At 40.2% G+C, this 19,762-nt stretch overlaps 1 protein-coding gene and 1 long non-coding RNA gene across 22 annotated transcripts in view; one reads left to right on the forward strand and one right to left on the reverse strand.

The window, feature by feature from the left end:
- Window positions 1-4,701: 4,701 nt before the first annotated feature.
- The window catches only part of LOC125455166 (1-phosphatidylinositol 4,5-bisphosphate phosphodiesterase beta-4), a 477,523-nt gene continuing 462,462 nt past the window's right edge, over window positions 4,702-19,762 (reverse strand). For all 20 annotated transcript variants that reach the window (XM_048536853.2, XM_048536856.2, XM_048536849.2 and 17 more), the window contains one exon: window positions 4,702-7,346. In XM_048536853.2, coding sequence (XP_048392810.1) covers window positions 7,258-7,346 — 89 coding nt within the window. In that variant the 3' untranslated portion in view covers window positions 4,702-7,257. The remainder of the gene's footprint in view (window positions 7,347-19,762) is intronic.
- Window positions 19,491-19,762, forward strand: part of LOC125455167 (uncharacterized) — a 144,583-nt gene continuing 144,311 nt past the window's right edge. For both annotated transcript variants that reach the window (XR_007248170.2, XR_009446119.1), the window contains exon 1: window positions 19,491-19,602. This is a non-coding gene — a long non-coding RNA (uncharacterized LOC125455167). The remainder of the gene's footprint in view (window positions 19,603-19,762) is intronic.

A 19,762-nucleotide genomic window follows, 5' to 3' on the forward strand; every position in this document is an offset into this window, starting at 1 on the left:
TGGTTTTCTGTACAAGCTGAAATCCAATGGCTCTCACATATAATGCATGGGATTAAGTCATTACATCACAGGAGCCCTGGTCTGAAGTTTGACATAGACATGGCTGATATCCATCTCCAGGAAGTCTGGGACATTAAGACTCACATGAATTGAGTGACTTCTTGTGCTCATGCATTTTATACCTCCCAATATCTGCAGGGAAACCAGCCTTTTACAAGAATGCCTTGACTGACAGCTAAAAAGGACTCAGGGCCACACACACTTCAGGTACTCACCTGTAAAGCCACAGTCCCTAATGGAATCGGCTGTACACCCTCCAAACTGATGAAAGCCCAGCCTCTTGGTGACACATCTTTGTTGACCGCAGACAACACAAACCTCAGCCTGGTAACTATCCTGAGTCCCACGATTTGACCTTCCAAGGAAAATCTGGCCAAGCTCGAGGAGGTCATTCTGGGGAAGATGTGGACCTTCAGTCCCTAATGAATGGAAAAGGTTTCCATGACTACCCAAGTCAGACTGTCATCCACACAATGAGCCCCTACCCTGAGAGAGCCATGCCTGATGGCATCGCTACCTTCCACATTACATTTGCTGAAGCCACTGGATGGATTGTTAACCTCAACGTTGACCTACAAATGCATCACCTGATAAACAGACACATAGTGGGTCATTTACTCTGTATAGTTTTATGTTAACTTTTGTAATTAGGACTTGTTCTGGATTTTGATTCTGTGTATCTGTCAATGTTTTCAGCCATTGTGGCAGTGAAATTGACAGGGACATGTGCAGGAATGTATAGAAATTCAAAAATTGCTGTCAATGATTTTATACTCCATGGGGTCTGATGAAGAGGTTCTCTCAGCGTGAAATCCTAAATAAGCAGCAAATACATCAAAATTGTCACTTCTTCCCAATGACAGATCAATTCCATACAGGTATTTTAGAAGGTTTTAAATATGATTTGTCGTATTTTAACTTACATCTTAATCCAAGTACAGTAATTTATTTTGCTACCTGAAAAATTAGAAGTGAATGATTCAACATTTTTAACCCCTTGCTTTGCCACCTGTGAGAATACTTCCAGGTGACTTCACTGCTGAATGTCCTGAGACCCCTTTGACTCAGCTTTAAGTATTTTAGCAGATTTAAGCATCCTTCTGAAATGGGGTAATTCAAGCGACAGAGATCACTTAAATTTACCAAGCAGCTTTCTTTGAGCTCAGTGGTGAACATCTCAGCTCACAAAATGTAGTCTTTTAAGTGGGCAGATGCCCTGAATTCATTAGGATTTGTTGTGCTGTATTACAATAACCCACTTACTTTAAACTTCTATGCAAGTCCAACCTTAACAATATTTTGTTGGATTAAAAACATCTCAAGGCACAGGTTGTGGCTAACAAAGACAACATTTTAATACTGATGCTCATATTAATTAGAAATGTAAAATGAACACGATTGCATATGTTGTGACAGATTGTTGGATTAGTGCCATTAACAGAGGCATTGGTTGAAAGTTCCACAAGAAAAATATCAAAATGGATATAAATAACTGCTAATTAATTAAATCTGCCTCCATCAACACAGTGGGAGTTATCATTAACCAAAATTTAACATAAAACAATGCAGCAGCTTAAAAGAACAGGTTAAAGGCTGAGAATTGTGCAGAGCAGAACTCACCTCCTGACATCCCAAAACCTGACCACCGTCTACAAGGCCTGGAATACTCCCCACTTGTCTGGATGAGTGCAGCTCCAACAACACTCAAGAAATTCAACCATTCAGAACCAAGCAGCCCACTTTACCGACACCCCATCCACCACCTTCAACATTAATGCTCTCCACTGCAGTCAATGCAGTGTGTACCAAGTATCTGATGTATTTCAGCAATTCACCAAGCCTCCTCATGACCTCCACCACTTAGAAGGATAATGTCAGCAGAATGCATGGAGACACCACCATCTACAGGTTCACCTCCAAGTCACAAACCATCTTTACTAGAATGACATCACCATTCTTTCAGTGGCTAAAATCCTGAAACTCCTTCCCTAACAGTACAATGGGTGTGCCAACACTGTTAGCATGTGGTTGGACTTCGATGATGGCCATTGTTGACTTGGAGCAACCTCAAAATGCCAGCTTAGGATCCAAACCATGATTTAGACATATAGGCTATAAGCTTTAGAATTCTGTGAGTGTTTCTGTGCCTTTAACTCTCTTCCTTTCTTTCAGATGCTGTTTAAAATGAATCTCTTTGACTAATTAAGTTTTTAGCCAACTTTCCCAACATCTCTTGATTTGCTGCCAGGTCTAATCTTGCTTTATAATACTCCTGAGAAGTGCCTTGGATGCTTCAACATCTTGAGGTGGTGATATAAACATAAGTTGTTGTTCAGGGCATAAATACTGTGGACATATTAGGGGGAGAAATTGGAAGGGAGAGAACGAAGGTATAACTGCCAGTTTGAGACAGGTAGCACACATTCGGAGCTACAGGGCCAGCTTCACCCTGCAAACTGAGGAATGCTCACTCTTCCACTTAACCAGTTTGAATGAATTCGCTTTTGATAGCCATTGATCGCACTTTCCATTCTATCTTATGCAGCATTATCATATTCCAGTTGAGAGTACAATTCGTCTTTTAGTTTAAAGGAGCGTAAAATATGAACTTGGGTGGCCCAGTGCTTACAAATGATAAAAGCACCTTAAACTTTTAACCTAGTATTGACTCAAAGAAACACATCAATAATTGGAGTGCTGATTTGTTTTCCTCATTTTGGTCAGGAAAACTTTTTCAAAATTCTTTTAGGGTACGTGGGTATCGCTGGCTGGGCCAGCATGTTAGTACCCATCCCTAATTGCCCTTGAGGAGGTGGTAGCAAACTGGCTTGTTGAACTGTGGTGTAGGTAGACCCACAATGTTGTTGGGGAGGAAGTTCCAGGGTTTTGACCCAGCAGCAGTGAAGGATTGGCGATATATTTCCAAGTCCAGATGGTGTGTGGCTTGGATGGGAACCTGTAGGGGGTGGTGTTCCCATGTATCTGCTGCCCTTGTCTTTCTAGATGGAAATGGTTGTTAGCTTGAAAGGTGCACTCTAAGGGGCCTGAGTGAATTTCTGCAGTGTATCTTGTTAACGGTACACACTGCAGCTACTCAACATTGGTGGAGGGAGTGGACATTTGTGGATATGCAGGCAGTCAAGCAGGCTATATTGTCCAGGATGGTGTCAAGCTTCTTAAGTCTGGTTGGAGCTGCATTCATCTAGACAAGCAGGGTGCATTCCGATTTGTATCTCAACCCCTCCAAGGATGTTGACAGTGGGGGATGCAGTGATGGGGGTAATGCCATTGAATGTCAAGGGGCAATGGTTAGACTCTTTCTTGTTGGAACTGATCATTGCCTGGAACTTATTTGGCATGAATGGTACTTGCCACTTGTCAGCCCAAACCTGGATATTGACCATGTCTTGCTGCATTTGGACATGGACTGGTTCTGTATCTGAGAAGTTGGGAATTATGCTGAACACCGTGAATCATTGGTAAACATCCCTACTTCTGACCTGTGATGAAAATGGTAGGGCCAAGGACGCTACCCCAAGGAACTCTTAGCCTGATTAGGCAGCATTGAATACTTTACAATGGTGTTCCAAACATCTGGCATTTAAATCAGTGAAGTTGGTTACTTTGCCACTTAAAAAATGGATGAAGTATTATTACAGAGACGGCACAATTGACCTGTCACTCATTTTCCATAGAGATTTATAACATTTCACAAAATTATCCTCAGAAAAGTTGAGTCCAACCCTCATTTCTTTCACGGATTAAGTTGTTCAGATACAAAACATGGTATTTCCTAATTTCAAGGGGTGGTGTTTAAGATATAGGAACAGAAGTAGAGCATTTGGCCCGCAGTCTCTATTTCACCATTCAGTGAGATCAAAGTTCAACTGATAATCCTCAACTCCACTTACCTGCCTTTTCGTCATAATTCTTAATTCTCATACTGATTAAAAAATCTATCACAGCGCTGAATATATTTAATGATCAACTTCAACAACCCTCTCATGTGAAGAATTCCACAGAATCACCAGTCTCAGAGAAGAAATTCCTCCTCATCTCTGCCTTAAATGGATGACCCCTTACTTTGAGATTATGGCCTTGGTCCTAGTGTCTCCCATAAGGGGAAATAACCTCTTCACATTTATGCTGTGAAGCCCCTTAAGAATCTCATATGTTTCGATGAACTTGCCTCTCATTCTTCTAAATTCCAATGAGTACAGACCCAAACAATTCAAACTCTTCTCATAAGATAAACCCTCCATATCTGGGCTCAACTGCGTGAATCTTCTTTGGATTTCCTCAAATGCCCTTATATCTTTCACACAAACAGAAAGTGCTAGAGAACCTCAGCGTCTGTGGAGGGGGAAGCGGGCTCTGTTCTGATAAAGGGTCACTGGACTTGAAAAATTAACTCTGCTTCTCTCTCTACAGTTATGACCAGACCTGCTGAGCCTCTCCAGCTCTTCCTGTTTGTGTTTCAGATTTTCCAGCATCCCATAATTCTTTGTTTATTTTCCAGAATGTCTTTCCTTCGAAAATGGGACCAAAACTTTCAAAGTATTCTTGACGCTTTGGCTGCTGAGAAATTATTTTTGTTGCGAGCAGTGTCACAGTGACTTTAATAACACTTGAATCATTAAGTCGCTTCTCAACTTTTATCATTTATTTATAATGGAGTACAGAAACTATAAAATCGTATTAAAGAATTCTGGGAACAGCAATTAAGAGTTCATGATTTTCTACTTTGTAATTGACAGATAATATAAATATAAAACACCTTCACCAAATCTCTTTTCTCTCTATATATATATTTAAACAAAACCAATACATGTTAGTGATACCTGTAAAACAGCCTGCTTTTTCAGCAAACCTACATAGCTAATTATATATAAGCAGTAGGACAGTTACCTGATATAAAACATAACAGCCATTTAAAGACAGTGTCTACCAGCAAACAGAATGGAATTTGTGTACTTTTTTTTAAAAACTATATACCCGAGAATTTAGATAATTCAAATTGTTTCGACATTGCACATCATTTCTTTGTGAAAGCAGCAAGTCCCAGTAACCCACCTGCATCAGTTAGGTATACCAGTGGCACATTAAAAGGACTGTTACAGTAGTACACAATACATTTTAGGAATACCACCTTACATATACAATACCATAATTGCTATGTTGTGAAAGCTTTCTGTTTTAAGTGGGTTAAAAATGGCTTGCTGGAGAAGAGTCCCTCAAAATGGCTGATAACACCAAATTGCATTCTCAGAAACAAATATATTCTTAGCAAGTCTGCAAGTATTACACGATCACACAGCCCTTAAGATAATTGATATGCCTTTAAACACATTTTGGTCTTAAATTGGTCTTAAATGATGTTATAGAATTAAATACATATTTACATACAGTATTTCATCATGGTATATTTCAACATTTCTGCTCTGGCAGACATATGTTCAATTACCTTCTCTTGTGTAATGCTACAAATGCTTTTGGGGAGTTTGTTTGGGTCACAGATGCATGTTATCATCTGGCAAGAACATTTCACATACTTCGTACACACAGATTTGAACCATCCCCCAAGGCCTGAAATAAAATGGTGCACTATTAGCTACATTGAGCTGCAGAAAATCTTTGTTTTGTTTTATGCAGCTTTATTTAAGATGTCCTTTTAGTTTATCGGGTGAAGGCATATTGCCATATAAGATGCAGAATTGCTCAGGACTCTGTGTTGATTTGGACAATATTTTGGTTGCCCATCTTCAAATTTTATTCTAGCAAGAACCAAATGTTTAAAGTAAAACAAATTGGTGAACATCTGCACTTCACTGATGAGTATTTTTGTTTTGTACGTGCTGGTTGGACTACAAGAGTCTTTGCTACAGTAGCTCCAAACCTCAGCAAACATTGTTGAATACTTTGTTATCTGTATTTGATTAGAAAAAGATGTCCCACTTTCTGGCACCAGTGTAATAAAACTTTTTTGTTCACATTATGTGCTTAGAATATTAAATAAATTCCCTGATTCAACATTTGTCATCTGATTTATTTTCTTGTTTTATGATAAAGTACATTAACTTGGTCGGAATCCACTTTGTCTTATAGTGTTCACATATTGCAAAATAAGAAATGCAATGGCTGTGTATGAGTTTTACACATATTCTTTTAAAAACTTGTGTCTATCAACATTCTCAACAAGAATTTTCCCTTACCAACACCCCTGATAAAGATCCATATTTGCATCCTGGACAGTTCCAGGTGCTGGATACAGTGAATTACTTTCAGATTGATTCCTTGGTATCAACTTTGGGAACGCTATCAATGTACATGTCAGCTTCATCCCTTTGTGGACAAAGCTATCAGTATTTCAGGCAGTCTAATATTGAATGGCAGCACGCCAATAACTCCAAGGGAGTAAAAACATGCAGCAGTCCATTGTAAACTAAAAGCTAGTTACTTGTGCAAGACCATGCAAAGAGCTCAACATTTACATGAATGGTTGAAACAATTCACTGATTCGAAATTACCACGTTTAATTTGCTGTGGAAACCCACTTTTGTGATCAATTCTGGTCATTGGGTTAGATGGATCATCAAGACTGGGTTCGGTTGTCCACTTATGAGAAGCAAGATTGAATAGTTGTAACTGTAATTCGTCCCTGGAAAGCTCCAAATTGGAGTGAGATTGCAGGATCACATTCTTGTGACATGACAGGGCTCTGGTAGATCAATCCACACATTTAGGATTCTGAACATTTTTTGGCAATGTATGCAGACCTAATGTAAGATATGTAGATTTCTTGGCAAGCAATAAAATGTGTTCTAGCTAATTTAATATGTTCTTACTGTCTATGACATTTATAATTTTGTGACTTCATCCCCCAACTTTGCTGGAATAGCCATTTTCCAACCTACGGATTTTAATGAAACAAAATGAAATCTTAACCCTACCAGCATTTCTCTGCGGTTTTCCTTTACCAGAAGACGGTGATGCAAATAAAATTATTTGGACACATGTTAAGTAGAATCAACGACCTTTAAAGTGCTTGTGACAACAAAGCCATTGACATTGATGTACGCAGATCCTTTTGATACAGAAAGTTGCTGGCTACAGTAGACTCGTGAGGTAAGAAGAGATGATAAAATTGCTGTTAGTATTGGTAGTTTGGACATTACTATTCCTCGTATGTCATTGGTCTCAATCAGTTTCAGGGGAATTCAGACCACTGTTGCTGGTCTGCGAGCCATCTCGGCTTCCAGCTTCACCATCTGCCGCATCTCTTTTGCCTGGGGAAAGAAAACAGCGTTATTCTAATATACAGCTTTAGAATAGTTGACAAAGAATGAATGTGCTCAGAACCTGTATTGCATGTTTGGATACAGCAACGTCATTACAAGATGCTGTCTGTCCACCAAAGGAGTTTTCTCCCCTCCCTTTTCAAAATTAGGATTAAGCATATAAATCAGTCAGATGCTCAAAATTTGGAAGTTTCATTTGGACAAACGTAATTAGCTGCAGAGGTAGATTAAAGCAATGTAGTAAAGCTTGTAAAATAAACTGCTCCAACCAATTACCATTCAAAAAATTTTTCATTACTACCAATAATTATTATCAGCAAACAGGGGATACCTGATTTACAAATGTCTGATTCATGAACACCCATTGCTTATGAATGCGATCTCATACATTATGAAAAGCTGCTTTCCATTGCTCTGCATTGTGCTTCAAACTGCATACAAATTGACTTACGAATGGAGTCCAGAACGGAACTCATTTGCAACCCAGTGACTCCTTGGAATTACGATCCAGGTGAGGGCTCTTGTGGCACAGTGGTAGTGTCTCCACTCAGGAAGCCTGGGTTCGAGTCTCACCTACTCTAGATGTGTGTAATAACATCTCTGAGCAGGTTGATTAGGAAACATCTAAAATCAGGATGGCTTTGATTGAAATGCAAACGTCACACTTGAAATTGTTGTAAAGTTCATCAGGAAAATTTAAAGAGGAAAATTACAGCCAAAGTATTGAATGACTGCAAATGTTTAAAAAGCATTCTTATTATATACAAGTTTCATGACATAACACTTGAAGCAATTTAAGGATAATCAGGAAGTAAGTGGTAATGTCATTGGACTAGCATTCCAGGATAATGCATCATGATGATGGTGAAGCCTACCTAAATCAACTAATAAACTGGAATAAAGAAGAGATGGCTGACTAGTCATTTACCCACTTCCAAGTATTGGAAAATTCCATCTGGTTCACTAGGGAAGGAAATCTACTCTCCTTACCTGACCTATGCATGAATCCTGTCCAATAGCAATGTGGTCCAGAGGTTTACAAGAATGATCCTGGAAATAAAGGGCTTATCATATCAGGAGCGGTTGAAGACACTGGGTCTGTACTCGATGCAGTCTAGATGGATGAGGGGTTTTCTCATTGAAACTTACACGCTCACATGCTCTCACAATCTGTGGTCACTCAGGTCGTACTGAAACAGTGCAACTAACTGCATCCATGTGCTATCAACTAATGAAACTATTCAGGCTGCAGACATGAGATGCTCGTGCATTTTCTGAATTTTTCTTGTTCATAATCTGTTTGCATTGAAGTTGTGCAACCAATCTGACATTTTACAGAGGCTTGCAAACATATTTTCGTCATCTGACAGAAATGGAAAAGGCCTGGATACAGTGGACGGGGAGAAGATGTTTCCACCAGTAGGAGAGACTAGGACCTGGGGACACAGCCTCGGAGTGGAGAATTGATCCATTAGAACTGAGATGAGGAGGAATTTCTTCAGTCAGAGCGTACTGAATCTGAAGAACTCAATGACAAGAGGGCCATAGAGGCCAGGTCATTGAGTGTATTTAAGACAGAGATAGATAGTTGATCTACTTGATCAATAAGTGGATCAAAGGTTACAGGGAGAAGACAGAAGAGAGAAGCTGAGAAATATATGAACCTTCATTCAATAGTGGAGCAGCCTCAATGGGTGCAATGCCCTAAGTCAGCTCCTGTATCTTGTGCTCTTATGTAAATGTCTCTTCTTCTGAAGAGTTTGCGACGAATCTTTCCCCACCGAATACAGGTAAGCCTGTAGATTAGTTTTACGAGATGGGCTGGGGGTGAAAAAATCTCCCACGGAAGATTTGCACATAATCCAAATTCTACTCAAGTTGCCTTGCTGATGGTGCTAGGGTGCGATGGCAATGTTGAAAAAGGCAAGATGTTCATGAGTGATAGTAGGAACTGCAGATGCTGGAGAATCTGAGATAACAAGGTGTGGAGCTGGATGAACACAGCAGGCCAAGCAGCATCAGAGGAGCAGGAAGGCAGACGTTTCAGATCTGGACCCTTCTTCAGAAAATTGGGACAAGACACAAAACGTCAGCTTTCCTGCTTCTCTAATGCTGCTTAGCCTGCTGTGCCTCATCCAGATCTACACCTTGTTATCCCTGATGTTAGTGTTGTCTCTCCAGACATCAATACACCCTCTTCCTTCAATCATTCTCAACCAGTGACTGCTTACGGATCAGAAAGCACACCAGGCCAGGCTATTTATGATACACAATAGTTATGGTGTCTGCAACTGAAACAAAGGCACTTCATTAATCCAATAGATTCTTCCACACACTTGCACAATCTCAGGTGGTATTGAAATAGTGCACCAAACTGTGCACATTCGTAATTGTGCTTATTAATAATCTGCCTGCATTGAGGTTGTGCATCCAATCTGACATCTTACAAAAAGTTTGCCAATACATTTCATCAGCTGACAGAAATTGGAGATTACCCAGGAATAGGAGTAGGCCATTCAGCCCCTCCATCCTATTGTACCATTTAATGAGATGATGCCTAACTCCATATATCTGCTTTTCATTCATTCCCCTTATTTCTATTGCTTGACAAAAAAAATCTATCTCAGATTTAAAATTACCAACCTATTAAGCATCTCTTGCTTTTTGTGCAAAAGAGTTCCAAACATCCATCACCCGAACACCACTCCTGAATGGTCTGGCCCGAATTCTCAGATTATGCCCCTTATTTCTAGAATCCCCAGCAAGTGGAAATAGATTATCATTATCTACCTTGTCTTTTCTTGTTAATAGCTTGGAGACTTTGATCAGATAATTCCCTAACCTTCTAAAATCTAGAGAAAACAGGCCTGGTTTATACAATCTCTCCCCAAATCTTAACACTTTTAAGTCCAGGTATTTTTCTTACAAATATGAATCATGAGTTACTCGGAAGATCTAAGAAATTGCAGCTGGGGATACACTTTTCAGGGCTTGACGACAAGGAAAATAATGGTGTACAAATTGCCAAACTAAATTAAGGTCTTCAGTATGAAGTTTTGCTGAGTGACCATTGTTCTTGTTAAGTACAGGAACCTGGTCACTGTTTTCTGTTAAGAGACAGGTAAATAGGGGAATTTATGCAGTTTGATTAGATCATTAAGACCAGAAGAAATAGGTACATGAATATGTCATTTGGTCTCTCAAACCTACTCCTCCATTCAATAGGATCGTGGCTGATCCAACATTCCTCACGTCCACTTTCCTGCTCTTTTCCCATAACTCTTGATTCCCTGGCTGATTAAGAATCTACCTATTCCAGCCATTACCGGGGATCATCTTAGCGAACCTTCTCTAAGCTGCCAGCGATGAACTGAAATCTTTCCTCCCATTAGGAGACCATAACTGCTCACAATATTTCAGATGTGGTCTCACCGGCACCTTGCACAGTTGCAGTAAAACTTCCCCACTCTTATGCTCCAACCGTCTTGAAATAAGGGCTAACATTCCAATAGCCTTTCTGGTCGCCTGTGTGCTTGTTTTCTGTGTTTCATGTACAAGTACTCCCAAGCCCATTTCTGTTGCAGCATTCTGCAGTTTTTCTCCATTTAAATAATACTGTTCTTCTGTTCTCTCCTTCAAAGTGAAGAAAATCGCATCTTCCCACATTATGCTCCATTTGCCAACTTCTTCCCCACTCATTTAATCTATCAATATCTCTTTGGAAATTCTTTGTACGCCTCTCACAGCTTACCTTACCACTTATTTTTGTGTTGTCTGCCAAATCTGGCCGCAATGCGCTCACTCACTTCCTCCAAGTCATTAACGTGGCCCCAGCACTGATCCCTGTGGAGACCCACTGGTCCTGGGTCACCAACCTGATAAAGAATCCTTTATCCCTACTTGCTGATTCTTGCCCATGTGCAATTCTCTATCAATGCCCATGACAATCCAGGGAGCTGTGGGGCTTGCGAATCTCTGCAATTTCACAATTGGGACATGACAGTATGGTGCATGGCTTGGAGGGAAACTTGCTGGTCGGAATGTTCTAATTGTCTGCTACCCTTGCTCTTTTAGGCCAAAGCATTTGTTGGTTTGGAAGGTGCTTTCAAGGAGGCTTGGCAAGTCGCTGCAGTGTGTTGTATTTACACTGCATGCTGCTGCCACTATTGTTTTAAAGTGAATGGCAGAAGCTCTCCCCAGGTGGAACACTTTTATTAACTTATAATAAAACGACATAATTCCCCTGTCAATTCCAGTCTCTGCTCAAGCATGTTATGTTCTCTGTAGGACATAAATTAATGGTGTGTATATCTGTGTGTGTGTGTGTTGTATGAAGGACAATGCAAAAGAAAAGCATCAAATTCACAGACCTTTTTAAACACAACAAATATATTCCCAGATAACAAGGTGTAGAGCTGGATGAACGCAGCAGGCCAAGCAGCTCCAGAGGAGTAGGACGGCTGACGTTTCAGGCCTAGACCCTTCTACAGAAATGAAGAAGGGTCTAGGCCCAAAACGTCAGCCTTCCTGCTCCTCTGATGCTGCTTGGCCTGCTGTGTTCATTCAGCTCCACACCTTGTTATCTCAGATTCTCCAGCATCTGCAGTTCCTACTATCTCTGAAACTATATTCAAACATCAACATGATTAAATAAAGAATGGCTCACAATACGTTTTAGGCTTCAACTTGTCATTTGGGGACGTAGGCAGAGTCGCAGATTGTCTTTACTGAGGCAACTACTCAATTTTAATTTTCATTAAACCCATTGTTTCGTTCAGAGGGTGGGAGCTTGAAAATATTTAATTTTGAGATCTGTTACAGATAACAACCAGCTGTGTGTCTCCAATTAGAGTTTAAAAAATGCAGTAACTCACTGACGTCCCTTCAAGAGCAGCTTCAAGTAACTTATTGTTGTCTGTAACTTAGTGGTTGTGTATGACTTAGTTATTGCATGTGCACCTTGTATTTAAGACAGTTTACATTTAATGGCTCCATATGAAGTGTTGTTATAATCCCAGCTGATGGTTCTACTGGACATGTCAGACATGTTAGAGCCCCAGAATGAAATCTGGCTTGTTAGATCAGAGGAGCAAATTATTGAAGATGCCGGAATCTGGACCGAAAACTAAAAGTGCCAGAGATTGCAGCGGGCCAGGCAGCATCCATAGGGAAGAAAGCAGGTTAACGTTTCGAGCCTCTGGATGTGAAATGTTAGCCTGCTCTCTCTCAATGGATGCTGCATGACTCATTGTGATCTCCAGCAATTTTTACTTTCAGTCTTAATAGATCATATGTTTTCTTTTCAGTTGTGGTGGTGATCAGTGAGTGAAACTTAGTCACAGACGCTGCAGGAATTCTTTGATAATAGAAGTGTATGACACAAAAGATGAAAACTATTAAAAACAAACCAAACTATTTAGATACAGAAGTTAGAAAGATCTTAAAACACTCCGCAAACACAGTAACATCCTATTTCTTGACGCTATCCAGTACAGAGACATAAATTTATAACCCCTCATATCAAATCTTCAAGTGCAACTTAACAAATTTTTGCCATTCCTTCCAGCTATTGTGTAACAGAATACTGACCCACCAGTCTCTAGACAGTCAGTAAGCCAAGGATCAAAGATAGAGTGTTTAAAGATTTTCAAACTTGAAGTGTGATGATTTCCATCACCTAGGAGCCAAAAGATGACCAGATGATGTAATTTGTTGCACGTCTGTGGAACTTACTACTGGCAGCTCGTGGCTGGAGTTGAATGCTCCTTTCTCTAACAGAGTCCAAAGGCCCTGATGGTTAAAAGTGGTGGAGGATGAACCCCTTTGAGTTTCAACAACAGGAGGCACTGGTCTTAACACAAAGTTGTACAGTTAACATAAGATAGTTATATTGGACAATTAGCATTATTAAAATGGCTATCGGAAGCCAAAGTCTAATGCCATTTGAATCTCGAACTGGACTCCCAGAGCCTCCATCCAAGACTATAGGACATAATCAGATTAGGTAAAATCTAACAATAACCCCTTCCAAACCATTATGTTTCACACCACAACATGGTGGGAGGCTGTGACTAACCCTAAAATATTTAGATGAATTTAACATTGATTGGTGAAATTGATGCAAATCAGGGCCAGAGAAAGAAAAGCTGAGTATATCATGAAAATAAAAACAGAAAACAGTGTCGAACAGCAAGGCAACGAATACATAGCCAAATTAAACTTGACACTTAGTGATGTCATGGAGACATTTGAGAAGTTTGAACAAAAGTTGTTCTATCAGCCTTTCATTTGCGTTCTTAAACTTCTGTTTTCTGATGTTCAGCTATTTCCTAACAGGCACTAACAATGAAAAGACCATCAGCCAGATCCTCTGTTGGGCAGTAAACCAATAATTATATTTCTTTAGCAGCTGGGACCTCAGTGGAGAAGACAACATTTTTGATGGAGTGAACATCCACCGCCAAACATAACTACCAGATCTACTAGTCTAAATTTCAAGGGTTCAGGCAGGAGTTGGATGAGCCTAATGACAATTGTGTAACAAGACTGAAGAATGTAGCCAGGAACCACAGGTTTAGGGATGTGGATGAAAGGCTTAAAGATCAACTAATATGGGGCCATCACACCCCAAGAAAGCTAATTGGAAAGCATAATCTCACGATATTCAAGACGTAGAATTTACCATTGCACACCAAGCTATGAGCAGACAGTTGAACTAGCCAAACCACAAAGCTTCAGTTAAGCCGAGAGAAATGCAGCAGGGTTGATGCAGTGAAACCTTAACAAAAGAATGTACACCAAACTGGAAGGAAAACAGGCAGAAACCATGGATGACCATGTGAGTTAACAGACAGAAGGAAATGTCCTGCACATGGATCAATCTGCAGAGCAGTTGGGAAGTTCTATCACTGGCAAAGGATGTGCAGAAGGAAGGTGGAAAGCGATAGGGGAGTCACCGAAGTTGGAGACAAAAGGCAAATAGGAATAGGAGACGAAACTGAAATGTCCATAACCTGGGTGCGAGTGAGTTTCAGAAAATGATAAAACTCATGAAACCAAACAACCACGTGAAACATCTTGATGTGAAAGTTCAGAGAGAAAGTAAATTCTCCCAACCATTCAGGTCTGGAAGAGGCTGAGAAATGAACCCACAGCCATAAATCTGAAGGTGAAGATTGATACTGGAATCTAAGAAACATCACATCCATCCTCCACCTGCCCAACCCAAGGCCAACATTGAAGATCTTCACTGAACATCTGGAAGTTGCCATGATCACACCATAAGGGAGCATGAGTTTCGACAGCCAGAAGCAATCTGAATCGGGGGACATACAAAGGAAAAGAGGTTAACTGTACATTCTACCTCAACAAACCAGGCCAAGGCGTTGAGCAAGTGAGAAATGCTGTGGATGATCTCAGTAAACAATGAGGTGAAAGAGGTTGTACTGAGGGCTGAAGACATTGAACCTATTAAAAAGCATCCTTTGAAGAGATGCAAAGATGATTCAGTGCCAATGCATCCAGATACTTTGATGAGACGGTTTGAAGATCCCACGTTTCACATCTCTTTATACCCAACAACAACATCGATGATCCACGTCCCCTATAAAGAATGGGAAGGAAAGCTCGAAAAAGAGCAAAGAGAAGCAGAGTGACAGAACTCACAGTTTGGATAATTTCCATCGTAGTGTAAAAGAGACCATACATACATTTAAGAGTCTTCTTGGATCTGAATCATGTCATAAAATAGGATTGCGACCCCATATTGACATTGGAAGAGATCACACTGGTACTGACAAAGGTGAAAGTTTGCAGTAAGCTCAGTACGAAAAACAGCTACAGCGATGTGAAAGTATAGGTGTCAACTGTCGACAATATTCAACACACCCATCGGACAGTCCAAAATTCCTGAGTCTACCTTTTGGCTTTAAAGTGAGCTAGAATATGCTCCACAAAAACCTAGTGAGATATACGTGGGAATGAAAAGGAGCAGCCAGGAAAACAGATGACATCCAGGGATACGATGAAGGGAGAAAAGATCATGAGAACCTGTAGTGAGGCAGGAAAGCTAGATCAAGTTAAACACAGATAGATATATTGTGAATGTGACGGAAGAATGCCAGTTCCAGAACAGTACAGAAGCAAGCCAGGTTCTGAAAGATTTCTGGTCTTTTTTAGTTTCAAGATCCAGGACAGAAGAGAGAGTTTCACAGTTCCTTGCCTTGACCCTATACATGGGCATTCATAGCCCATAAAACACAGCAAATGTGCGGGAGCTGATGTCGGCAGAAGTGAAGCCCCAATGGTCAGAGACACATAACAAGAGTTTCAATGGACTAAAAACAGAAATATCCTCTCAGGCAACATTGACAAAGAGAAACCTGTCACTCTGCAAGAAGATGCCTCTTCAAAAAGACTGGAAGTAGCACTGGCCTGAGAGGGAAAGTCATCAGCATTTGCATGCAAGATTCTAACACCAGTTGAAAGCAGATGTGCCGTTAAAGAAAGAGCACCTTGAGCAGCCGTACACGAATGTGAGAAGTTCAATGCATATCTAAAATAAAGTTGCTATAGTCTTATCAGACTACTGGGCTGCTGTCTCGTGAGAGAGATATGACTGGTGGTGATTTGGCCTCGGGTCACCACAGCTGAGGTGAGAGGGAAGGTTGAGAAGGAGGGACCATTGTGGAAACTTCAGCCAGTAATGGGAATTTATTCTGCACTATAGGTGGCGTTCCTCCTAATACATATCCATGAGCTACTGGAGGAAGCTCATAGTGGACAGTGATCAACAATCAGTGGCGTAGCTCTAAATGAAAAATACATGTAATGTACCATACTACAGGGTTTATTCTTAAAGTTTCAGAGTTATGCTTTCGCCCTGAAATGCAAGCCAGGAAGTGAAATGGTGCTACCAGTTACCCTGTCTCAGTTATCATCACAAGAGAAACACAGGATCTTGGGTACAAAGGCTCATCACCCAGTGACTCTGGCAGCACTGAAACTGAGTCAGATTAGACATTACATTGACAAAGGTGAAAAATTACGGATGGTTGTATTGTTACGCTGGAAGTACCTAATGGGTTCTTTAATATCTGATCAAAATGACTACAAGAAAACACATGCACTCCGACATATAGCTAATTCATTGGGTTAAAATACTTAGTACGTAAATGAATGAATAATTGGGAACACAGCCCAGGCCATCATGCAAGCAAACGTTCCATCTGTTGACTCCAGCTACATGTCTCAATGCCTCAGAAATGCAGCCAACATTATCAAAGTGCCCTCCCACCCCGGTCATAGTCTCTTCCAATCTCTTCCGTCAGGCAGCAGATACAAAAGCTTAAACACATGTATCAATGGGTTCAAGAACAGCTTCTTCTCCGCTGTTATCAGGTTTCTGAATGGACATTTCGAATTTCAAATTTAATGCTGATCCTGCTTTTTGTGCACTTACTTTTGCAACTTTGTATTCCTCGCTCTGTTCAATCACCCTGCGACCTTTGTATGGTTTGATCTGCCTGTACTACATGCAAAACTTTTCACTGTACTTCGGTACATGTGACAATAATAGATAAAATCAAACCGACTGTTGATTTATACTATTGGTATGTATTCAGATGGTTAGGTTAAACTACTGATATATATTTTAAAGAAGTGAGTCTCACACTGTCTTTTGGCACATCAGGGACTTTGGTGACAGTGGCTTTTGGGGTTCATGTCATATTCCATGGCATAGGTCTTGCAAACTTCACATTGATAGTGAAATTCCAATGAATGGGGCAAAGTCCCTGATGTTAACGCTATTCTGAATCTAATGTTTGTGCTGTGTCACTATTTTGTTCTGCATTCGGTAATTTTCCAGGCATTCCATTGTGCAGAAAACAAGTTGAAAAATACTTCCACGTGGCTCTGCGTTAATTGCACAATATTCCATCTCCCACCCTGCCAAGGTTATGCAGTTATCTCCCATTCAAAACAGGCCTTTTATTTTGCACTAAGTTTGTCATTTTCCACATGTCTTCAACTGCTCATTGTCATGTCTGATTAATCCTTAACAATTAACCTTTAATAGTCTGCTTTGGTGATATCATTGCTCAGCCCAACGCTACAATAATCACTCAGCAACTGATGTGGAGTGTCCTGCAGAGATCCAGCAAACAAAGCCAGGTTTATCAGAAACAATATCTCGTGGAAGATGGTGTTCTGCTGGTCAAATGCAGAACAATCACGTCCAAAACAAGGAAGGACAATTTTCTCCAGCAGATACATCAGGAAACAGAGGTGCGAACTCAGAGCCAGATCAGCAGAGTGTTGGATAGGCAAATACAAAGACATTGAGAATATGGTCTATATGCAATGTATACCAGAAATATGGGAACCTACAGTGGAAACTGTTGATGATAGCAACCGAAGCACTACACAGTTCATGACAAACTGTGAAAGCTGACTTATTCATACACAATCAAGAACAGTAAGTCGTAGATTGTGCAGTTTAGGCCTATATTCTCTTGAGTTTCGAAGAATAGGAGGAGGTCTAACTGAGGTATATAAGATGCTGAAAGGGATCGGCAGAGTTAACACAGAATGAAAGTTTCCCCTTGTGAGACAATCTAGACTGAGAGGTCGTAGTTTTAGAATAAGGGGTCTAAACCAGAGAAGGAATTTATCTCTCATGGGATTGTGAATCTGAAGATGACATGGCACTGAATAAATTTAGGGAGGAGACAGACAAATTTTAAGTTGGTAAAAGTTAGAGGGTCATGGGGTACAGGCAGGAAAATGGAGTTGAGGTTGAGATGAGATCAGCCACGATCATATAGAATGTTGGAGAATGCTCAAACGGCTGAATTGCCTTATTCCTGTTCCTAGTTCTTATAGTCAGAATACTACTCAAAGGTACCTTTAGACCTGAAAGTGAACGGTTAGACAGGTCTAACAGTCAGTTCAGCAGTACAAGTTCTGTTTGTGAGCAAGGGGTTTCTGAAAGAATACTGTGTAACAATGACATCCAGAGAATTTAAGGAGTTCACCAAACAGTTTGAATTCAATATCACTGCCTCATCCCCAACACCCTGGGTAACACTTGCTGGCTGTCAAAAGAACTTCTGCAAAATGTTGATGGATAGAGGAAGATCCAAACTTTGTCTACTGGCACTCTGATCCACACCTCCCAAAGGCTGACATGAAATATACCTGCAGAGCTGTTGAATGGAAGAAAATACAACAGTATTCGGCTAAGCAAAATGCATTCTCCACGTAACTTACTGAAGCACTCAGAGGAGGTCAGCACTTCAACAAACCTGCATTGGCTGTCTCCTTCCTGTTTTTTTTAAAAAAATCCCACTTAGCCACAATTTCCTCATAGCTTCTCCTACTCATTCTACTTTTCACAAGATAAATTTCTGCCCAAACTTCCAGCTTAATTTGCTTTCTCGTGTAGTTATATTCTCTGCTTCCGGAATTCTTTAACTGGCAAATGACCTTGCAATGCCAATTTTCCAGAACCCTGTGCAAAAAAACCTTTTAAGTCTTATTGGTTTAAGTCCTGTGATATACAATCAGCAATATTTTCGGAATTCAGTTTCTGGATTAGTCTGAGTTAACCTTGCAGCCATTTTCATACAGGTGGCCAAACTACAGCAATTAGGTTGAAAAAGTAGCTTTAAATAACTCCTTGATGCTAATTCCTGGCTGGAGATTCAAGTATGTGGGGACATATTCAGCATGCGTGCAATGATTTTAGAGCAAAATGCCATCGTCCACAGCAACAGGAGCCATTTCCATGTAGAGTTGTAATCTCTGTCACTTCTGCCTTACCTTAAACCTTTGCTCCTTAGGTCCCTGAAAACAAGATAGTGCCATTTCAAGCTGCTCCACCTCAGACAGATTTCAGTGTAAAAAATATCTTCCACTATCCATCTAAGCAGCAATAATTACATTTGCAACCATCACATAACTAAGTTTGTATCTAGGTCAGAAAATTTTTTGTAAAAATGTGAAATGGCATATCAAACGAGTATACAAATAAATTACATAATAAGCCATTTGAACAGATTACATAAAAAGATAATGATGTGGATTAGATCTATTGGGTGCTCAAATTATTCCTATTTCCATTATGCTATGATTCATTTTACCCATTTCCTTCCTGAGAATCATTTGAAAATATTCCTGTTACCATGGCATAGTTGAATTATTCTGAGAACGAGGTACCAGACAACAGCGACTATGTTTTAAGGTACGTCTTTTAAATGTGAAAAATGATCCAATCGTACAAATCGTGCTAATGTTGTTCGTGCTATCGGTCGGGATTCCAACAGATCAGAAAATTCTTTTAATATCTTCTGTGTTTTATAATTTAACACACAGTTTATTATTAATGGTAAGCATTCCATTAT

Source organism: Stegostoma tigrinum, chromosome 9, assembly GCF_030684315.1.
Source record: "Stegostoma tigrinum isolate sSteTig4 chromosome 9, sSteTig4.hap1, whole genome shotgun sequence".
NCBI lineage: Eukaryota > Metazoa > Chordata > Chondrichthyes > Orectolobiformes > Stegostomatidae > Stegostoma > Stegostoma tigrinum.